This window comes from Chlorocebus sabaeus, chromosome X (genome assembly GCF_047675955.1).
Source record: "Chlorocebus sabaeus isolate Y175 chromosome X, mChlSab1.0.hap1, whole genome shotgun sequence".
NCBI classification, from domain to species: Eukaryota; Metazoa; Chordata; class Mammalia; order Primates; family Cercopithecidae; genus Chlorocebus; species Chlorocebus sabaeus.
The window spans coordinates 29,564,096-29,584,797 of record NC_132933.1 but is presented as its reverse complement, the minus strand read 5'-3'; the positions used below and the strand labels follow the sequence as shown (position 1 = coordinate 29,584,797).

The following is a 20,702-nucleotide window of genomic DNA, read 5'->3' as shown; positions in this document are numbered from 1 at the left end:
GGATACGTTTGGTATAAAAGGTGGGGATGGGATTTTGTTTGTAGTTTTATATAATTTTAAGTATTTATGTGTTGATAATTATACTTTGCCATCTAGACTGTAAGCTTTTGGCATTCAGGCCCATGCTTCATTTATATATTTTTAATCTCTAGTAATACTTAAGATAGTATCATATTCATAGTAGATCTGAAGTACTTGGCATCTCTTGAATGAACCATAAGTTTTGTGGTATATTGGCACTAATTATGCATCGCTTTTCCTTCCTCCATTCAGTGATGCGATAGCTGAAATTCGAGCTATATGCATTGAAGAGATTGGCATTTGGATGAAGATGTATAGTGATGCCTTTCTTAATGACAGTTATTTAAAATATGTTGGTTGGACTATGCATGATAAGGTAAGATGTGCTCTTCAGACTGCTGCTTTCTACACATCGGCGTGGCTGCCTGCAGCTCTCATTCATGAGTTATCTGCCTGTATGTATACCTGGTGACACATTTCTGTAAGCCTCCCCTTTATTGTTTTCTATCTTCTCTGTAAAAACTTATTTTCTGTCACACAAAGTCTGCTAGATATTTTTGAATCCTGGCCACTAATTTAACCATTAATGGTGAATCAGTTTTTTGCTGAAATATTAGAATCAGGAAGGTGGTAGGAGTGAGACATTTCTTAGGGCACAAAGAAGAACCATTACTCTGTTGTTATCTGAGAGCTATATACTTAAAAAAAACATTCTTCATTTTTGATCTTCTCTTTTGACAAACCTGTATCTTAGCCAGATTATACCTTACAGCTTGGTTTCTGACCTTTTTAATATGTTTTCATTAAACTACCATTCTCTTAGGCTGCCTCTTCACTTGCCTTGAAGAAGTTAATTGTATATAATTCTTTCCAAACATTACTTTCCATAGTGGAAAATATACTGTGACACATGATTCTATTGTTTTTCACAATAGTTTTGTTCTGAACAAATTTTCAAAAATTATCCTTTGAACTTCAGAAACAGTAACCCCATAGGTATTTAGTTGTAAATGTATGTACTGATTACTATTTTTGCATTATCAAAGATGCTAGTTTCTGAAGGAATGCTATGGTATGAAACATTTAAAATTTTAAAGTAGAAAATATTGTGTACATCTTGAATATTGAAGTTGGGAGTACGTAGAGTTTTAATTCATTGTCTCCTTTTTTTTTTTTTTTTTTTAGCAAGGTGAAGTAAGACTCAAATGTCTTACTGCTCTACAAGGGCTTTATTATAACAAAGAGCTTAATTCCAAACTGGAACTTTTTACCAGTCGGTTCAAGGTTAGTATTACTTAAGAATTTAAAAATAACTTGTCATTTGCAAACACTTTCCTTTTGCTTTCTTTTTAAAAATATTTTAATTTTTTTGTCCTTAGGATAGAATTGTGTCTATGACCCTTGACAAAGAATATGATGTTGCAGTACAAGCAATAAAATTACTCACTCTTGTTTTACAGTAAGTATGTATTTGTTGCATATTTGCATTTATGTTCAGATATCTAAATAATACATTAGAGTATTTGGTTCAAACTCATCTAGGTCTAATTTTAGTAATGGAGTTTTACAGCTAGAAGTTGAATTTCTTCATGTATAGCTGAGAAAACACAGGAAGAAGGAACCGTAGAATATGGACATTCTGACCGAGCTAGGAATTCATGTGTTCCCATTCTCTTGGCCGATGTATTTCCTATTTTTCTGTTTCTGATGCTCTTGAAATAAGTTAAGCACATCAGTGTATTAAAAAACATGCTTATTATATTTTGTTACACTTTTAGAGTATGAGCATTTATAAGAATGTCTCTGTTATACTTCTTATAGCACTTTTAAACAATCTGAATTTAAGACCTATTCTATGTTAATATCTGATAGTGATATTATGTTATTCATGTTTTTCCTTTTTAAAAAATGGTAGTAAAATATAGATTATGTAAAATTCACCATTTTAACCATTTTAAAGTATGGTTTACTGGCATTACCTATATTTACATTGTTGTACAACTGCCACCACTATCCATCTTCAGAACTTTTTCATCACTTTATTCTGGAGCTCTGTGCCCACTAAACACTGATTCTCCATTGTCCCCTTCCCCCAGATCCTGGTAACCACTGTTTTATTTTCTGTCTCTATGAACTTGCCTATTCTAGATATTTCGTATAAGTGGAATCATACAATATTTGTTCTTTGCAGCTGGCTTATTTCACTTGGCATAATTTCTTCAAGTTTCATACATTATTATAGCATGTACTCCTGGTTATAGCTGAATATTTCACTGTATGTATATTCCACATTTTATTTATCCATTTTTGCATTGATGGAAATTTGGACTGTTCCCACCTTTGGTTATTGTCAGTAATGCTGCTATGAACATAGATGTGCAAGTATCTGAGTCTCTGCTTTCAGTTGTTTTATGTATACTCAGAAGTGGAATGCTGGATCATATGGTAATTCTGTTAAATTTTTTTTTGAGGAACCGCCATAATGCTTTCCACAAAGCTTGGACTATTTTACATTCCCACCAGCAATGTACAAGATTTCCAGTTTCTTTTCTTTCTTTTTTTTCTAAGATGGATGGAGTCTCGCTCTGTTGCCCAGGTTGGAGTGCAGTGGCATGATCTCAGCTCACCACAACCTCCACCTCCTGGGTTCAAGCGATTCCCCTGCCTCAGCTTCCCGAGTAGCTGGGATTACAGGTGCCTGCCACCACACCTGGCTAATTTTTGTTTTTTTAGTAGAGACGAAGTTTCACCATGTTGGCCAGGCTGGTCTCGAACTCCTGACCTCAGGTGATCCACCCGCCTCGGCCTCCCAAAGTGCTGGGATTACAGGCGTGATGCACCAGGCCAAGATTTCCAATTTCTGTATGTCCTCACCAACACTTGTTTTCTGCATTTCAGGATAAATATTTATCAGGTGATGTCTCTATACCAAGCACTTGGGTAGTATGTTGAGAGAGTTAAAAATCAGAGTCTTCTCATTTCAAAATAATACAATTTTTTATAAAAATATCTAGAAATAAGAAATCTACCAGGTATATGCAAAGAAACATTAATAAAATGCAACTAAGGGACATAAAAGAAACCTTGAATTTGGAAAGCTCACCTAGAAAAACTCAGTATTTAAAGGCTTTGTAGTCTTCCTATTCTGTATATTTACCACAATGTAAATAGTAAAGGCAAAGGAATTTTTTTTTTTTTGCCATAGCAAGCAAATTGTGACATTTCATATGGAAAATTTATCATGTAAGAGTTGCCAGAAGAGTATGATACAAACTAATGAGTGAGGACTAGCCCAATATAATTTTAAGTCATGTATTATAAAATCATAGTAATTTAAAAATTTTGGTCCTGGTGCATGAATAGACAAAAAAGATCAATGAAGCAGAATAAAAATAGAGATAAACACATATGCATCAATAAAATGACCATGTAAGGCTTTTATGAGCATGACACAAAAGCTAGATATAAAAAGATCAATGAATTAACTATATAAAAACCTAAAAATGTCTGTGTGGCATAAAATACCATAAACTCAGAAAACTCAGATTGGGCAAGATATTTTTGCATCAAAGGAGTTAATTTCTGCAAATCAATTAAATCTGTAATAATAGGAAAACAGTCAAATGTTATGGATCAGATCATTGATAGAAAAGTACGAATTTAAACATGAGAAGATGTTGGGCCACCCTTATAAACATATATATTAAAGTGAGACTTTTAAATCTGTTTGCTTAGCAAAGATAGAAAGTGTTTGGTAATTACACTATATTGTTGAGGCTATGCCATAACAGGCCCTTTTACATTGTTGATGGGAGTATAAATTGGTCTAAGCTCCTTGGAGAAAAACTTGACAGTATCTGTCAGAATTTCAAATGCTTATGTTCTCTAACAAAGCATTGTTTGTAATAGCAGAATTTTGAAAACAACCAAGGGTGCATATCAATAGAGGAAGAATTGGCCGGGCGCGGTGGCTCACGCCTATAATCCCAGCACTTTGGGAGGCCGAGGCGGGCGGATCACGAGGTCAGGAGATCAAGACCATCCTGGCTAACACCGTGAAACCCTGTCTCTACTAAAAAATACAAAACAAATTAGCTGGGCATGGTGGCGGGCACCTGTAGTCCCAGCTACTCGGGAGGCTGAGGCAGGAGAATGGCGTGAACCCGGGAGGCAGAGCGTGCAGTGAGCCAAGACTGAGGCGCTGCACTCCAACCTGGGCGACAGAGCGAGACTCCGTCTAAAAAAAAAAAAAAAAAAAAAAAAGAGGAAGAATTAAATTAGTATGTAAGATAATAGCAAATATAAGCACTTTATATGGATAATTTCATTTAATACCATAGCTCAGTGAGATGGTAGTGGTTATTCCCATTTCTGTGAATCGGACAACATTGCAGTAATTAAAAAGAAGGTAGTTCTACAGATATTGACAATTCAGGGAATTCACTTACCTTGGAATTTCTTGAGCAGTCTGTTAACTGTTGCATTCTTTCTTTAATTTTTAATTATATTTTAAAATCATAAATGTTATATACACATGTTGTATATAAAGTTTTTGAAAGAATTCTGAAATAAAGTAGTAGTATGCTACATATATTTCTATAGCTTCTTTCCCACCATCCTCCATAGTACACTAGAAGCATCTTATTTCTGATATTTTTTATCAAAGATAATAGACATAGCCATTCATGTTGATTTTCAGCCATCTATATACCTAATAATTTAAATTTCTTAGAAACGTTCCTTTTCAAAAAGTTAAAATGAGTGAACTTCTGTAGAATTACAATACTTTAACTTGTTTGATTCAGTGTTTTTTTGTTTTGTTTTTTAGAGACAGGGTCTTGCTCTGTCACCCAGGCTGGAGTGCAGTGGTGTGATCACGGCTCACACTCCAGCCTCCCCCTCCCAGGCTCAATCCATCTTCCCACCTCAGCCTCCTAAGTAGCTGGGACTATAGCTACTGTAGTCCCACCATGTCTGGCTAATTTATTTTTCTTTCCGTTTGTTTGTAGAGATGAGGTCTCATGTTGCCCAGGCTAGTCTCAGACACCTGGCTGGGCTCAAGTGATCCACCCACTTCAGCCTCCCAAAGTGCTGGGATTACAGGTGTGAGCCACTACACCCAGCCTGCTTCAGGGTTATTTTGTTAAAAACACACAAGTTATTTTTCCAAGAACAATCTGATATTATATAAAGAGCAATTGAAATCAATGTGCTTTTGAAACTTGAATTTTAACAATTTAGTATCTTTTTCTCTCAAAAAGAAGTAATACTTCTTAGACATCAGACTTCTGGAAGCTTTCAGCACAACGGAAAACCAAAAAGAGGATCTGTGTGCTTCAACTATCCAGTCTTCTTAGGCTTTTTTCCTCTGGCAGTGGTCCTATAATTTGAATTTATATATAATAGTAAAAACCTAGATTATATATTACAGTAGACTAGAAGCATATTGGGAGAGAAAGACCTGCCAGGGGCCAGGAATCTAAATGCAGTTGCAAGGGAAGAATTCACAGTGTTTACTCTGGGGTACTGTGGTTGATGGACCTTAATAATGATTATGATTATCGAAAATATTTTGTTAGGCTTATTTTGTTCTTTAAGGATAAGAAAAAGAAAATGAACATTACATTTTAGTAAGATTTTTTTTCCCCCAGTGATTGCAATTAAAGATCTTTCGCACTTAGATTTTAGTTATTTGGGAAAACCACTTGCATTGCCTTATATGGTGTTCAGTACATGGTGGATGAAGCATTCTTGATTGATGTGATATAAATGAGACATTAGTATATTTTGATGTAATGTTGTGACTTAATATTACTATGAAATATAAGCAAAGTATTATATTATCTGCGATTTTTAACTCTAAGCTTTTAGCTTGCTGCCCCTTTACTTTCTATATCAGTTTTCATTATTTTATCTTCCTCTTCTGTTAGCATCCATGTGACATAATTCTCTTAAACGTTTGTTTACCTTCTGCATTCACTTTTAATTTTACCTGCCATTTATCTTTGATAGATTTTGGTAGATTGTGATTAAATAAGCTTGATTTTTTTTTTTTCCTTTAACACGAATTTGTGAAACTTTACAGTTTTTTAAAAGTATGAACATAAATTTTGGTACTGTTAATATGCTTAGAATTATGACGTTACTAAAAGCACCTGTTATTGCTTATTTCTTAGGAGTAGTGAAGAAGTTCTTACTGCAGAAGATTGTGAAAATGTCTATCACCTGGTTTATTCAGCTCACCGGCCAGTAGCAGTAGCAGCTGGAGAATTTCTCTTCAAAAAGTAAATCTATATTTCTGTTACTCATTTTCTGAGGCATACTTTCATAACAGTAATTTGTTATGTTACACTTGACATTAAGATTTTATATATATATAACTTATTTTAAAAATTACTACAGATCATATTGAAGCTTTCACATTTTACTTTTTCCTTTACAAGTTTAGATTTCTCCTAAGTTCTTTGATTTATTTAAGTTAGATCTTTAAAGGGAAATGTACTCACGTCTTTCAGTGAACATGGTTAGAAAGATACCTAACTATATTATAATATTAAGGCTGACCTTCCTAATTGTTTACCCTTCTGATACCTGCTTCAGCTTCTAAATATTGCTTATGCTATATTTAGTCTTTTTTTTTTTTTGAGACAGAGCCTCTCTCTGTTGTCCAGGCTGGAGTGTGCAGTGGTGCGATCTCAGCTCACTGTAACCAACCTCTGCCTCCCAGGTTCAAGTGCTTTTCGTGCCTCAGCCTCCCGAGTAGCTGGGACTACAGGCTATATTTAGTCTTCAAACTTATTTTTCCTTTGCTTTAGAAAATATTAAAAGGTTCTTCAAGTACTTAATAAAGTTCGACATAAGAATCCCAAGAATTCTACAGTCTCTTTACTTTTATGATCCTATTTAACTCAGATTAGGTAGTATGAGTAGAAGTGTGAATATCTGATCACAGAAAACACTCAAAGATTGTTATATAATGGCTTTCAAAGAGACCATTTTGAGCCATATAGATTAAACTTTTCTTGTTGCTGTGATTTTATTAAAATGCCTGTTGGGGGTGCAGCAATTATTAGAAAGAGTAGGTGGCATAAAACATTTACACTACAGTTTTCTATTCATTGCTGTTTAGTGTTAATTCTCTTGTTGATTATGAGGAAAAATGCCCATGCTATCCATAGTAAAAGGACAGTAAGTTAGGGTAATTTTGCAAGAAGGATGGAAGGAAAGTGTATGTTTTGTTTTCAAGATGAATGTGTATCATAGATTTTTTTAGCATAAATGGTGTAGCTTTGTCAATGTATTACTTTTATGAAAGGCAACAGTTATATAAAATACAGTAAAGTTTTTAAAAACAAATAATTAATAACGGTACAATTAACTTGAGAAATTAGTTTAAAAGGACTTAGAATTACCATCAAACGTGAAATGGAAAAGGTTTATAGCAATTATTTGCGTGGCGTGCCATAATGTTGGATGATATCGCACTTATCCAGTTCTCCTTTACTCCTTTGTTAGATCCTTAGATACGAAATCCAGTTAATTTTTTTTTGATTAGGAATTTTTTGTTGTTGTTGTCATAAAATACATATTTTACTTTTTTCACAGGCTCTTCAGTCGTAGAGATCCAGAGGAGGATGGAATGATGAAAAGAAGAGGAAGACAAGGTCCAAATGCCAACCTTGTTAAGACGTTGGTTTTTTTCTTTCTAGAAAGTGAGGTTAGTTGATAGTATTTATTTTATACTTAGGTTCAAAAAATTTTGGAAAAGGGGTTAGAATGAGGCACATTAAGAAAATATATATTCCTTGTAGCACACTAAATTGTGAATAGAATGGAGATCTACCCACTCCCCAAATTTCTTTAAAAATATGCTTTCTACTTTTTTTGTTTTTGTTTTTGTTTTTGTTTTTTTTGAGATGGAGTCTCGCTCTGTCACCCAGGCTGGAATACAGTGGCGCCATCTCGGCTCACTGCAGCCTCTGCCTCCCAGGTTCAAGCATTTCTGCCTCAGCCTCCCGAGTAGCTGGCCTTCCAGGTGTGTGCCACCATGCCCAGCTAATTTTTTGTTGACTAGGCTGATCTTGAACTCCTGACCTAAGGTGATCCGCCTGCCTTGGCCTCCCAGTGTTGGGATTACAGGCGTGAGCCACTGTGCCCAGCCACTTTCTACTTTTAGTAAGATGTTCAAACGGTTGGATTTATGTATAGTGCTGAGAATATTAATTTTAGAGTTCAAAATCCTATTTGTCAGTTGGATTACTCTGCTTACTATTTGTGTGATCTTGGTTTAGCTACTTACTCTTTCTAAGCCTGTTTCTTAGTAAAAAGATGAGTAATAAATTCTTAGTTAACACTGAAATAAGCTGTATAAAACTTAACACAGATCTAGAACATTGTAAGATTTCAAATGTTGGTAACTGCCATTGCAATTGTAGATGTGGACTTAAACTAGTCTCCCTAAAGTTGGAAACCTACAATGTTAGCCAGATTTTGAGAGGGCTCAAAATTTATTTTGGTGTTCATATTACATATTATTTGATTAGTGATCGGGCCTTTTAATTTTCTAGTTATTTCTATATATGGATATATAATTGGTTTTTTATTCTTTAGGATTTTCTACGTTATACCATCAGGTCATTTATAAAGAAAGATAATTTTCCTTTTCCTTTCCAGCATTTTTTTTTTTTCATTTTTTTTTCTTGCCTTACTGAATTGGCTAAGACCTTCAGTAGAATGTTGAGTAGGGCCAGGTGCAGTGGCTCACGCCTGTATTCTCACCACTTTAGGAGGCTGAAGCGGGTGGATCACTTGAGACCAGGAGTTTGAGACCAGCCTGGCCAACATGGCAAAACCCCTTCTCTACTAAAAATACAAAAATTAGCCAGGCGTGGTGGTACATGCCTGTAATCCCAGCTACTTGGAAGGCTGAGACACAGGAATCGCTTGAACCAGGGAGGCAGAGGTTGCAGTGAGTCAAGATCGTGCTACTGCACTCCAGCTTGGGTGACAGAGCAAGACTCTGTCTCAAGTAGACATCTTTGGATTGTTCCTGATCTTATGGGAACAGTGTCCAATATTGCAGCATTAATTACCTTGTTAGCTATAGATGTTTTGTAGCTATTTATAATCAGATTGAGAATATTTCCTTTTATCCTTTCTTTGCTGAAAGTTTCTAACATGAATGGAAATTGAATTCTGTAAGATGCTTCTGCATTCCTTGAGGTGATTGCTTTATTTTTATCCTTTACTATGTTAATGTGTTGAGTTATGTTGAATGACTTTTTAAATGTTGGATCAACCTACTTGTTCATGATGTTATTTTTTTTATATATTGTTGGATTCCATTTGCAAATATTTTATTTTATTTATTTTTTTAAGAGACTGTGTCTTACTCTGTCCCTCAGCCTGAAGTGCAGTGGCGTAATCATAGCTCATTGCAGCCTTGAACTTCTGGGCTTAATTGATCCTCTTGCCTCAGCCTCCCTAGTAGCTCTGACTACAACTGTGTGCCACCACACCCAGCTAGTTTATTTTAGAATCTTGTAGACAATGGGAGTGTCTCGTGTCCCAGGCTAGTCTTCAACTCTTGGGCCCAAGCAGTCCTCCCTCCTTGGCCTTCCAAAGTGCTGGGATTATAGGCATAAGCCACAGCACGTGGCCCGGTTTGCCAGTTTTTGAGGATATTCCATGTTCATAAAGCATTTAGATTTAGTTTTTTTATTATTTGTAATTGCTTTGGCAGATTTTTTTTTTTTTTGTATAATTATTATGATTTGCACGCCCCCTCCTCCCCCCGCCAAAGGAGTTGGGAAACAGTAGGGTTTTTTTTTTTGTTTTTGTTTGTTTTTTTTTTTGGATACAAAGTCTCTCTCTGCTGCCCAGGCTGGAGTGCAGTGGTGTGATCTCGGCTCACTGCTAATCTCCACCTCCCACATTCAAGCGATTCTCCCCCGCCTCAGCCTCCACAGTAGCTGGAATTACAGGCACGTGTCACCACACCTGGTTAATTTTTGTATTTTTAGTAAAGACAGGGTTTTGCCGTGTTGACCAGGCTGGTCTTGAACTCCTAACCTCAGGTTTTCCACCTCCCTTGGCCTCCCAGAGTGCTGGGATTACAGGTGTGAGCCACCATGCCCAGCTTTTAAGCTGGGCCTTTTAAGGGTCTTTTAAACTTCACATAATGAAGAGAATGATTTGCTTATATATTGAATTGACAAACATACATTTTGTGTTTTAATTAACCATTATCATTCCCATTCAGGTAAAGTAAATTCATAGCATACCTAAGAATTGAGAGTAGCTAACTGATACAATATTAGGTCCAAATAAGCAGTATGTATATAATTTCTTTATAAAATACTTTTCAGGGCAGGTGCGGTGGCTCACACCTGTAATCCCAGCACTTTGGGAGGCTGAGGTGGGCGGATCACCTGAGGTCAGGAGTTTGAGACCAGCCTGGCCAACATGGTGAAACCTCATCTCTACTAAAAAATACATAAATTAGCCGGGCGTGGTGGTGCATGCCTGTAGTCCCAGCTACTTGGGAGGCTGAGGCAGGAGAATCACTTGAACCTGGGAGGTGGAGGTTGCAGTGAGCCAAGATCGCACCACTTCCCAACAGCCTGGGTGAGAGTGAGACTCTATCTCTGCCCCACCAAATATATATAATTTATTATAAATATATAAAAATATTAAAAAATATATATTTTTCATATTAATGTTTTAATGATAATTGTTAATGTGTAATGATGCTACCTAACACGTCTTTCTTACAGCAAGCAGACTAAGGCAGTTTCTTCTCTGTCCTTTCATGTATTTGACCTCAAAAAATAGACAGCTGTTTGAGAGTTTGTAGATGGTATCAATAAAGTTTCCATTCTTTTGAGTTAAGGCTAGTGTGCTTATTGTCCTAAGACCACATTGCCCTTTTTAAATTTTAGTTACATGAGCATGCAGCATACCTTGTGGATAGCATGTGGGACTGTGCTACTGAGCTGCTGAAAGACTGGGAATGTATGAATAGCCTGTTGCTGGAAGAGCCACTTAGTGGAGAGGAAGGTAAGGATGTTTAATTATGATATTTTTGTTTAGATAGTTTTGTAAGTAGATTTTTACTCATTCCATTTGTTTATCCTTTTAGTCAAGACAATTTGATAGAAAGTCTTACTTTGTGCATAGTTTTGTTTTCATGTAAATATTATGCTATGTGAAAAGATGTAATTGCTGTCAGCATTCTTTATTTTTTTTTTATCTGGGTTATTTTCTTTACCCAAATGTATGAATCTGTGGTGGATAGATTTGGGATGCTGAGGGTTTTAGGAAGGTTGTCTTTTTCTGTGATACAGTAAAGGGATTTTCTTTAGTACCTTAGGGCAGGTTCTGTTTACAGGCAGAAGAAACTGTTATGTAATAATTACAAGTGGCATATAGGGAGAAGAAATAGGCTCTTTTTGACTTTTTGACTTTTTTTTGTTTTTTAGCACTAACAGATAGGCAAGAGAGTGCTCTGATTGAAATAATGCTTTGTACCATTAGACAAGCAGCTGAATGTCATCCTCCCGTGGGAAGAGGGACAGGAAAAAGGGTATGCCAATCAATGTCTTTTCAATATTCTAAACTCCATTTCTCCTTTTTCAGAATCTTTTAAAAATTCCATTTTAGCCATGAAACAAAATTTTTAAAAATTTTGTTTTATTTTTCAGACAACCTTTGCTTATAAATGTCTTAGAGGTAAATTTTAAAGCATTAGCAATTTGAGAAATTTGAGTTCTCTATAAGATACTTTTTTAGTTAACTGCAGGAGATATGATTGACAGTCCCTGCCTTCATGACTGAATGTAGTGTACACCATTTATGGAGTTGCTTTCTTTTTCTTCTAAAATAAAATCAGAAATAAAAATCGATCCTGGGATCATATTTTAGTGCATTTTTGTAAAGTTTATGTGAATTTGCATTTTATACCAACAATTCCACAGGCTTTCAAACTTTTGACTGTAAAGCATAAAAATTCTTTTTTATATTGTGACGTATTGCACATGAATATATTTGTGTTTGTGCATAACTGAAACAAAATTTTATCAAAAACAAGGTGATGTTTTCTATATTTTCTATTTCTGTGTTTAAAAATTTCTGTTTCTTTTTGCTAATTGCTGATAGCAATTTAGTGTTTTGAATTTGTTACTTATGTGTCGTGTTCCACAGCCTAGAGTAAGCAGAAATGCTGGCCAATCCCAATATTTTATATATAAGCTCCTAAACTATATTTCCTATTTTTAACCGATTCTCCTACCATCTGAAGGTAGAGTTGATGAGTCTTATTGGATATTGATTTTCCCTCTAGGACTATGTAAAATTTTTTTTGTTATTTCAGGTAGCTTTGTGTTTTTATAATGTGTAGTTTTCTCTTTCGTGTCACTTTTAGGGTTAATGTTTTATGGTGAAATTTTTGTGTCCATCTCTTGAAGTTTACTTTTAGTAATCATTTTGTGTGTTTTAACTAAAACTTGAACACTTAACAGTGCTAATAGGCTTAATAAATATAGAAGTCTTTCTGTTACTTTAGGTGCTTACAGCAAAGGAGAAGAAGACACAGTTGGATGACAGGACAAAAATCACTGAGCTTTTTGCCGTGGCCCTTCCTCAGTTATTAGCAAAAGTACGTTTGTGTCGATATCATAGTGTTATTAAGAAATCAAAGGTTTTTTTTTCCTAAATGCCTCACAGAATATTATAATGCTTATTGCGATATATATATATATGTGTGTGTGTGTGTATATATATATATATTTTTTTGAGACGGAGTCTCGCCCTGTCGCCCAGGCTGGAGTGCAGTGGCGCGATGTGGGCTCACTGCAAGCTCCGCCTCCTGGGCTTACGCCATTCTCCTGCCTCAGCCTCCCCAGTAGCTGGGACTACAGGCGCCCGCCACCACGCCTGGCTAATTTTTTTTTTTGGTATTTTTAGTAGAGGCGGGGTTTCACTGTGTTAGTCAGGATGGTCTCGATCTCCTGACCTCATGAGCCGCCCGCCTCGGCCTCCCAAAGTGCTAGAATTACAGGCGTGAGCCGCCGCGCCCGGCCTTATTGTGATATTTTTAACATGATCTTTGTATTTCACAGTACTCTGTAGATGCAGAAAAGGTGACTAACTTGTTGCAGTTGCCTCAGTACTTTGATTTGGAAATATATACCACTGGACGATTAGAAAAGGTAAGATTATTTTGTGTAAAAAAAACCTTTAAGAAAAATTTTTTATTTCATTTCATCATAGCGTTTGTTTATATTTCTTAAAATGTGTTTTTGGGACATATTTTAAGAAAGGAAACCTATAGCTTAGGTCTTCTGTACTTTAGATTAGTTTGACTCACAGAATGGTGGTAATGATGCTTCCCTTTGCTTCATGCCCACAACTGTACCTTCATTCTTAGCTATTATGTGACTGTGTCACTGATCATTTATGGAGACTAGGGGTGGATAACTAGATAATAACAATTAGATGAGATTGGGCTTATTCAGGGTGGTATGGCCATAGACAGTAGTAACAATTATAAGACAAAATCAACTAATATTTATTGAACACTTTTGCTGTGTTCTATGAATATATGTTAGTATTCTCACCACAGCCCTATGAGGTAGGTAATATCTCCCTTAAAGTTGAGGAATAAATATGGATGGATCAGTGTATTTATTTATCATGATTAGAAAAGCACCTTAAAATGTACGCTCTGTGTCATAGAGTTACTGTATTTGACAGTTTTTTCCATGGTGGTGTGGTGATGTAGTCACCTTATACCTATCACATATGCCTTAGTTTTGATGAAAAATATTATTATTTTGCAGCATTTGGATGCCTTATTGCGACAGATCCGGAATATTGTAGAGAAGCACACAGATACAGATGTTTTGGAAGCATGTTCTAAAACTTACCATGCACTCTGTAATGAAGAGTTCACAATCTTCAACAGGGTAGATATTTCAAGAAGTCAACTGATAGATGAATTGGCAGATAAATTTAACCGGCTTCTTGAAGATTTTCTGCAAGAGGTATATATTATAACTATTACAAGTATTTTGTCAGTTGAGCACCTCTACTCCAGTAAGCCAATTAGTCACCCAAGTGTTAGTCTTGGTGATAGTCCCTAGCAGTATTTTGAAAAGATGTTCAGCCTTTTCATTCTATGACTCACCAGGCTACTCCTCCACCAAAATAAGAACGTGTTAAGAATCTGTGACTCAGAGAAGGTGAAAGCAAAACTAACATCTTTTTTGTTTTGAGAAATGGTCTGGACAGTTACCTGGTTAAACCAGGGCTGTTAAGGAATAGGGTGTTAATGGAACAGAAAAGGAGAGCTGGATTTAGACTAGATAGCCTAAAAAAGTGGAGTATTTCTAAGTGTTTTGGCAGTGTAGGTTAGGGAAGGACATTATGGTTTTTTTTTTTTTTTTGAGACGGAGTCTTGCTCTGTTGCCCAGGCCGCAGCACAGTGGTGCGATCTCAGCTCACTGTAGCCTCTGCTTCCCAGATTCAAGCGATTTTCCTGCCTCAGTCTTCCGAGTAGCTGGGACTATAGGCATGTGCCACTGTACCAGGCTAATTTTTGTATTTTTAGTAGAGATGGGGTTTCACCACGTTGGCCAGCCTGGTCTCGAATTCCTGACCTCAGGTGATCCACTCGCCTTGGCCTCACTAAGTGCTGGGATTACAGGCATGAACCACCACACCCGGTCTGGGTTTTGATATTACAAAACTTTTTCAGTGTCCTGCGTCATTCTCTTGTATTTCCAAAGAGGCTTAGTGCATAGCCCTTAAATACACTTGTATTTTTGTTGTGATTGTTATTTTTTCTGGAAATATTTACATTAAATTTTCTTGAATAAAATAAAAATTCATAATTGTCAAATTAATGCTATTAGCCTTTTCCACATCACTTTTATCATTAATGTTGTAAAATCATATGGACTTTGTAATTTCTAGTTTTCTTGTTTTATTAATTACTCATTTAACTTTTATTTGGTGTATATCGTTATTCTGGGCTTATTAAGTTTTACTAATTGGAGGTTTGTGCAAATATTTTGATGTACAATTATTACATTCTTAGTTAAAAATTTTAATAGCTCTACTCTTGGCTGAATATGATTTTGATTAGGACAAATTCATTTAAAATCAAGCAATGGTTTGTTAATTAAATTTAATTACTTTGTAGAAGAGTTATAGTTTAAAAACAAGTGCTTTTTTGAGAGAACTAGAGTTCAACACAGTAGATTTAGTAGTGTGTAAACAATTTTATGTTTCCTGTAGTAAGACTGGTAAAATTTTTCAAAACTTAAGTTACCCTAAGTTGAAAATGAATGAAATTAATAAATATTGATATCCAAATAGGACCAGCATATCTAGTCATTATTCAGGGGGTTTTTCCCTATTTATTTGTGATTAGTATCATATGTCTTCATGATGATATACATTTAAGGTACTTAGGTTTTGTCCTTTAGGTATTGTCTTTCTGATATTCTTGTCCTTTAAGTATTTTATTGTCCTAGTGCATTTGTTACTGTGAAAAAATAGATGCCTTTATAATTTTGTGTCAAGTTTACTTAGAAGAAAAAGAAGAATGTCATTTTCATTTTTTCTCTTAGTTATGATGTTTCTATGATAACAAACTTGTATGGACTTATTACCCCAGCCATATTGCCTTAAATTTGGCCAGATCTAGGTATTGAATGACAAAGTTCGTTTGTGGGTTTTGTTACGTTATTCTTTATTTTTCAGGGTGATAGTAACATTTTGATAGCCTAGGATTTTTCACTCTGATGGTTCTTAAGTATAATTAATATTCATAGGGTGAAGAACCTGATGAAGATGATGCATATCAGGTATTGTCAACATTGAAGAGGATTACTGCTTTTCATAAGTAAGTTGAATTTTGAAGTTCCTGTTTTCTTAAATCTGTAGAAATAAACTTGCATGTTTTGTGGGTTATAATGTTAATTTCTAAGCTAATTTGTTGTTGTTGTTGTTGTTGTTGCTGTGGGGGCATTTTAAAGTTTACTGCATTTACTGCATTCTGTTAATAGTCAAGTCCAAAACAACTGTCATTAGGTTTAGCTTTTTAATAAAGCTTATTTATTTATTTATTTATTTATTTATTTTTACAGTGCCCATGACCTTTCAAAGTGGGATTTATTTGCTTGTAATTACAAACTCTTGAAAACTGGAATCGAAAATGGAGACATGCCTGAGCAGGTTTTTATTTATTTACTAGTTACACATTTAACTTTGAAAAGTGAAGTCTTGTGACTTTAAAATTTTAACTGTATCATTTGATTCTTTTTACAGATTGTTATTCACGCACTGCAGTGTACTCACTATGTAATCCTTTGGCAACTTGCTAAGATAACTGAAAGCAGCTCTACAAAGGTTTGTGGTGGTTCAATAGTGTTTTTGTTAGACTAAGTATCATTAACGGTTTTCAGCAAACTTACACATTTAATGAGATCAGTTATTTCAGTGAAATGTTGCTTGTTTCTAATGTACTATTATTTATAGTTTGATGTATATTCAGTGGAGGACATCAGTATGGTTTGTTTCAAGGTATGATTTTTAATTAAACATTGTTGTTCACATTTGAAGGTTGCATAATCTGTGGTTTTCTGTATTTTCAAAGTTGATGACCAAGAGCCTTTGAAACAGATATAAGTATTAGATTACATAAATTGAAGATAATAAACCAACTGCCCCTAGATCTTCTTATGCTCTGGTATTGTTTTGAGATAACCTTATTCATATTCAAGATCTCTCTAGTGATGTTCCAAATTCATGATCAATCATTTTCTGATTGAATATATAATGTGCTAGTGCCAACTATTAGTACATATAGAGCTTTTAAAGCTTTACCTATAATGATAATCCTTAATGTGTTTAGTAATTGAACTAAACAGGACTGCCTTTTCCATTTGTAAATTGGAAGCTTAAACATTGTACTTGTAGTACTGGATATTGCCTTAAATATTGTTTGGGCTCATTTTTAGAAATATCACGCAATTTCTGAGAGTTCGGGAGTTAGGTGTTTATAGGCATTTTCTTCAAAAAGTAATCCTCTTGATAATAAGTTTGTGTTGCCTAAACCCAGAGAATAATGTTAAATACTTAGAATTTTTCTGGGCTTTTAAGATGCTGTTTATATCTACAAATGGATTTTTCCTCTTGAAAAATCAATATAGTATTGTTAACATTATGTGCTTTTTTTTTTTCTCCCTTTTCTTTTGAGGCAGAGTCTTGCTCTGTCATCGAGGCTGGAGTGTAGTGCAGTTTCGGCTCACTGCAACCTCTGACTTTCGGGTTCAAGCAATCCTTGTGCCTCATCCTGCTAAGCTGCTGGGACTGCAGTCACGCACCTCCACGCCCACTAATTTTTGCATTTTTAGTAGACATGGGATTTCACCATGTTGACCAGGCTTACGAACTCCTGGCCTCAACTGATCTGCCCACTTTGGCCTTCCAAAGTGCTGGGATTACAAGCGTGAGCCACTGTGCCCTGCTCATTGTGTGCTTTTTATCAAACAGTTAGGAAAAAGTTAATTTAACTAAATGTTAAGCTTGTAGTAGGAACGGTGACTATATTACCATATATAATTGCTCACCTATGTTGAAAGTTAAAAAATAAACTGGAAAAAAGGCAGTATTTTTAGTATAGGAAAGGAGTGAATATAAAATTATTTATGGTAAGCCAGGCACTGTGGCTCACGCCTGTACTCCCAGCACTTTGGGAGGCTGAGGAAGGCCACTCATTTCAGGTCAGGAGTTCAAGACCCGCCTGGCGAACATGGTGAAACCTTGTCTCTACTAAAAATACAAAAATTAGTGGGGCGTGGTGGTGTACACCTGTAATCTCAGCTACTCAGGATGTTGAGGCAGGAGAATTATTGCCTGAACCTGGGAGGCAGAGGTTGCAGTGAGCTGAGATCATGTCACTGCACTTCAGCCTGGGCTATGAGCCGAGATCATGTCACTGCACTTCAGCCTGGGCTACAGAGTGAGCTCTATCTCAAAATAAACAAACAAACAAACATAAATTAATTAAATTAAAAGTTTGAGACATTTTAAAGTTTATAGTAACACCACAAAATGTTTTCCATTCTGAGTTTTTATAAAGTACAGCAGTATCCTTCTAACAAGAAATGGAAGATGCCATTTCTTTTTTATTTTTTTCTTCCATTTATGGGTTGACCACCCTTGAAATGATGTGAGCACGGAGTGTAAATCTTTATTAGCATTCTGTGCTAGTGGCTAAAGCCTTAGGATATTATCTATTAGTGTACCTCATATTTTTAAGGCTGCACTTTGGTGAGATTTGTAAGACAAACCGTCTCTTTGTTTTCATTTCTTGTAAATTATAAAGAAGAAATTTAAATCAAATGCACAAGTAGAGTTAATAAAGCTATATATGAGATAATGTTTTACGTAATTGAGAACATTTTCAAGAAATGCTGAATTGTTTATACAATATTTTTTAAAAGTTAATGTTAAATTTTTTCAAGGAGGACTTGCTGCGTTTAAAGAAGCAAATGAGAGTATTTTGTCAGATATGTCAACATTACCTGACCAACGTGAATACTACTGTTAAGGAACAGGTTAGTAATTATTATAGATGGTAATCATTTTGTAAGCAACTTTTATAAAATCTGAACTAATGTAGAAAGTTTAAATAATACTAAGATTGAGCGAAGCAGAAATATCTTGTATCTGCCTATGTATACTATACTAAAAAAATAGGTCAGTATATTGGACTTGTGCATAATAAAATTGATTAATTTCATGTGGGGTTTATAATTGCATTATAGATTACCCTTATAGTTAATTTATGTTGTTGTTCCTTTATGACACATGGTAAACAGACTTCTTCATACAAATTATAGATGTATGAAATTAACAAAAAGTCATTCCTGAAAGCAACTAATATAACAAGTTTGCTCCAGGATAGAAAAGTCCACGAGGTTTTGTTCTCTGAGAATATCAAATGTTGGCATTCTCGCTCATCCTGATCTTTTTGTGGACCTTGTCTGAAATAAACATTTATAGTCACTCTTCCAAGTGTTAACCTTCCCAGCCCATATGCCTTCATGCTTCCATTACTTCCAACCTTTTCAGTTCTGGAAATAGACTGTTAACCTGGTTTGATCCTAGAACTAACGTCATGTTCAGTTCTAATTCTCTAATTGAGAGGATTAAGCTTCGTTGGAAACATGCTTTTCAAATGCTTTTATGGGAAGATGTTTTCACAAGCATTTCATAATAACTATTAATATGGTATAGTCAAAATGATTATGGTGATTTCAAGGTTTGCAACCATTTCATATAGCTTAACCTTTGTTTTTTCAGGTAGAATCCCAATAGTCAACCTGACTATGATTTTTGGACACTGTGATATGTTCAAATATACCAGCCCTTTTGTTTGGCACTTGTTTTTATTTAATTAAAAAATACCGAAGCTAATTTTAATAAAATATATTTGGATTTCTATAGTTTAAAATGTCCATTCAGTGCCCAGCTGTTAGTCTCTTTTTTTCGTATTTCCATCTCTCTCTTGTCCCTACCGTACATATATGCTTGGTCACACATGAATTAGAAGGTATTCAATGGCCAAGAGGCAGTTACTGAATTTTGCTTTTTTTTCTTTTTTCCAAAAATATGAAGTATATAGCCATAACTGTTACATTGCTGAATTCTTTCCAATTTTATATGTGTTGTTTTGAACTATAGCAATAAAGGGTGTGGTACTTTAATTTTCATCTCTATAATTCAGATGAAAGGAACAAGATTTCTGATGGTAGTAAATTTAATTTAGATTTAAACTCTTGGAATAGGATTTTAATGACATGCACGGATCCAAACCTAATGCATGAAATATTACTTTATATTTGCATGGGACACCAAGTTATTCAGCATAATAATCCCTATTTTTACAGCATTAACACATAATCCTTGTGGGTTATCCTGTGTAACCGCCTATATAATCCCTTGCTCAGGCCATAGAGGTTAATTATTTAGTTATTAAACAGCTTGTGTGCCCAGTCTTCCCAACAGCTTCCCAGAATGTGTCCTGGTCAGCTCACTTGATTTGCCAGTTCAGCTAATCACTAAATATCATCATACTTAATACTTTTTATCCTTACTCTTTATGTTGCAAGTTTTTGTAAACTGAAATATGCTAATAGGTATAAATTACTACTATAGTAGTTAGGAGAAGAGACTGAAGGAAGGGGTAAAAACGTAAAGAGAAAAGGTAAATATGGTTGGTTCCAAAATGACAAAACTGTTAGTGAGATCTACTTTGTGCTCTGTATTATATTGTCTTTCCAGGAATGGGCTTCCTTTAAATGTATTTTCTGGTTTACTTTGTGACCCTAAATTTCTATTTTCATTACCCCTTCCCAACAAATAATTAACTAGTCTGTGACTCCATTTAAAACCCGTGGCAGAGTTTTTATTAAGCTCCTTGAGATCCAACTTCAGCCTTATGTTTATTATAATATGTTCAGGTTTACCTGATAAATAGTAAGCAGCCCCATATCTGGTTATGTTTTCTCTACTTAATCAGTACACATGTGAACAATGAGAGTACTTAGTAAGTACCACAGATTTTGTGATCTCTATTCTAATACTTACCTCTTTAATGTTTTTTCTTC

General features: G+C 35.1%; 1 protein-coding gene across 13 annotated transcripts in view; it reads left to right on the top strand.

The window, feature by feature from the left end:
- The window catches only part of STAG2 (STAG2 cohesin complex component), a 137,781-nt gene that overhangs the window by 86,411 nt on the left and 30,668 nt on the right, over window positions 1-20,702 (top strand). For all 13 annotated transcript variants that reach the window (XM_073013414.1, XM_008019492.3, XM_073013417.1 and 10 more), the window contains 14 exons: window positions 274-397; window positions 1,207-1,305; window positions 1,401-1,480; window positions 6,198-6,305; window positions 7,627-7,738; window positions 10,962-11,079; window positions 11,502-11,605; window positions 12,584-12,676; window positions 13,140-13,229; window positions 13,860-14,063; window positions 15,858-15,928; window positions 16,173-16,260; window positions 16,354-16,434; window positions 18,555-18,647. In XM_073013414.1, coding sequence (XP_072869515.1) covers window positions 274-397; window positions 1,207-1,305; window positions 1,401-1,480; window positions 6,198-6,305; window positions 7,627-7,738; window positions 10,962-11,079; window positions 11,502-11,605; window positions 12,584-12,676; window positions 13,140-13,229; window positions 13,860-14,063; window positions 15,858-15,928; window positions 16,173-16,260; window positions 16,354-16,434; window positions 18,555-18,647 — 1,465 coding nt within the window. The remainder of the gene's footprint in view (window positions 1-273; window positions 398-1,206; window positions 1,306-1,400; window positions 1,481-6,197; window positions 6,306-7,626; window positions 7,739-10,961; window positions 11,080-11,501; window positions 11,606-12,583; window positions 12,677-13,139; window positions 13,230-13,859; window positions 14,064-15,857; window positions 15,929-16,172; window positions 16,261-16,353; window positions 16,435-18,554; window positions 18,648-20,702) is intronic.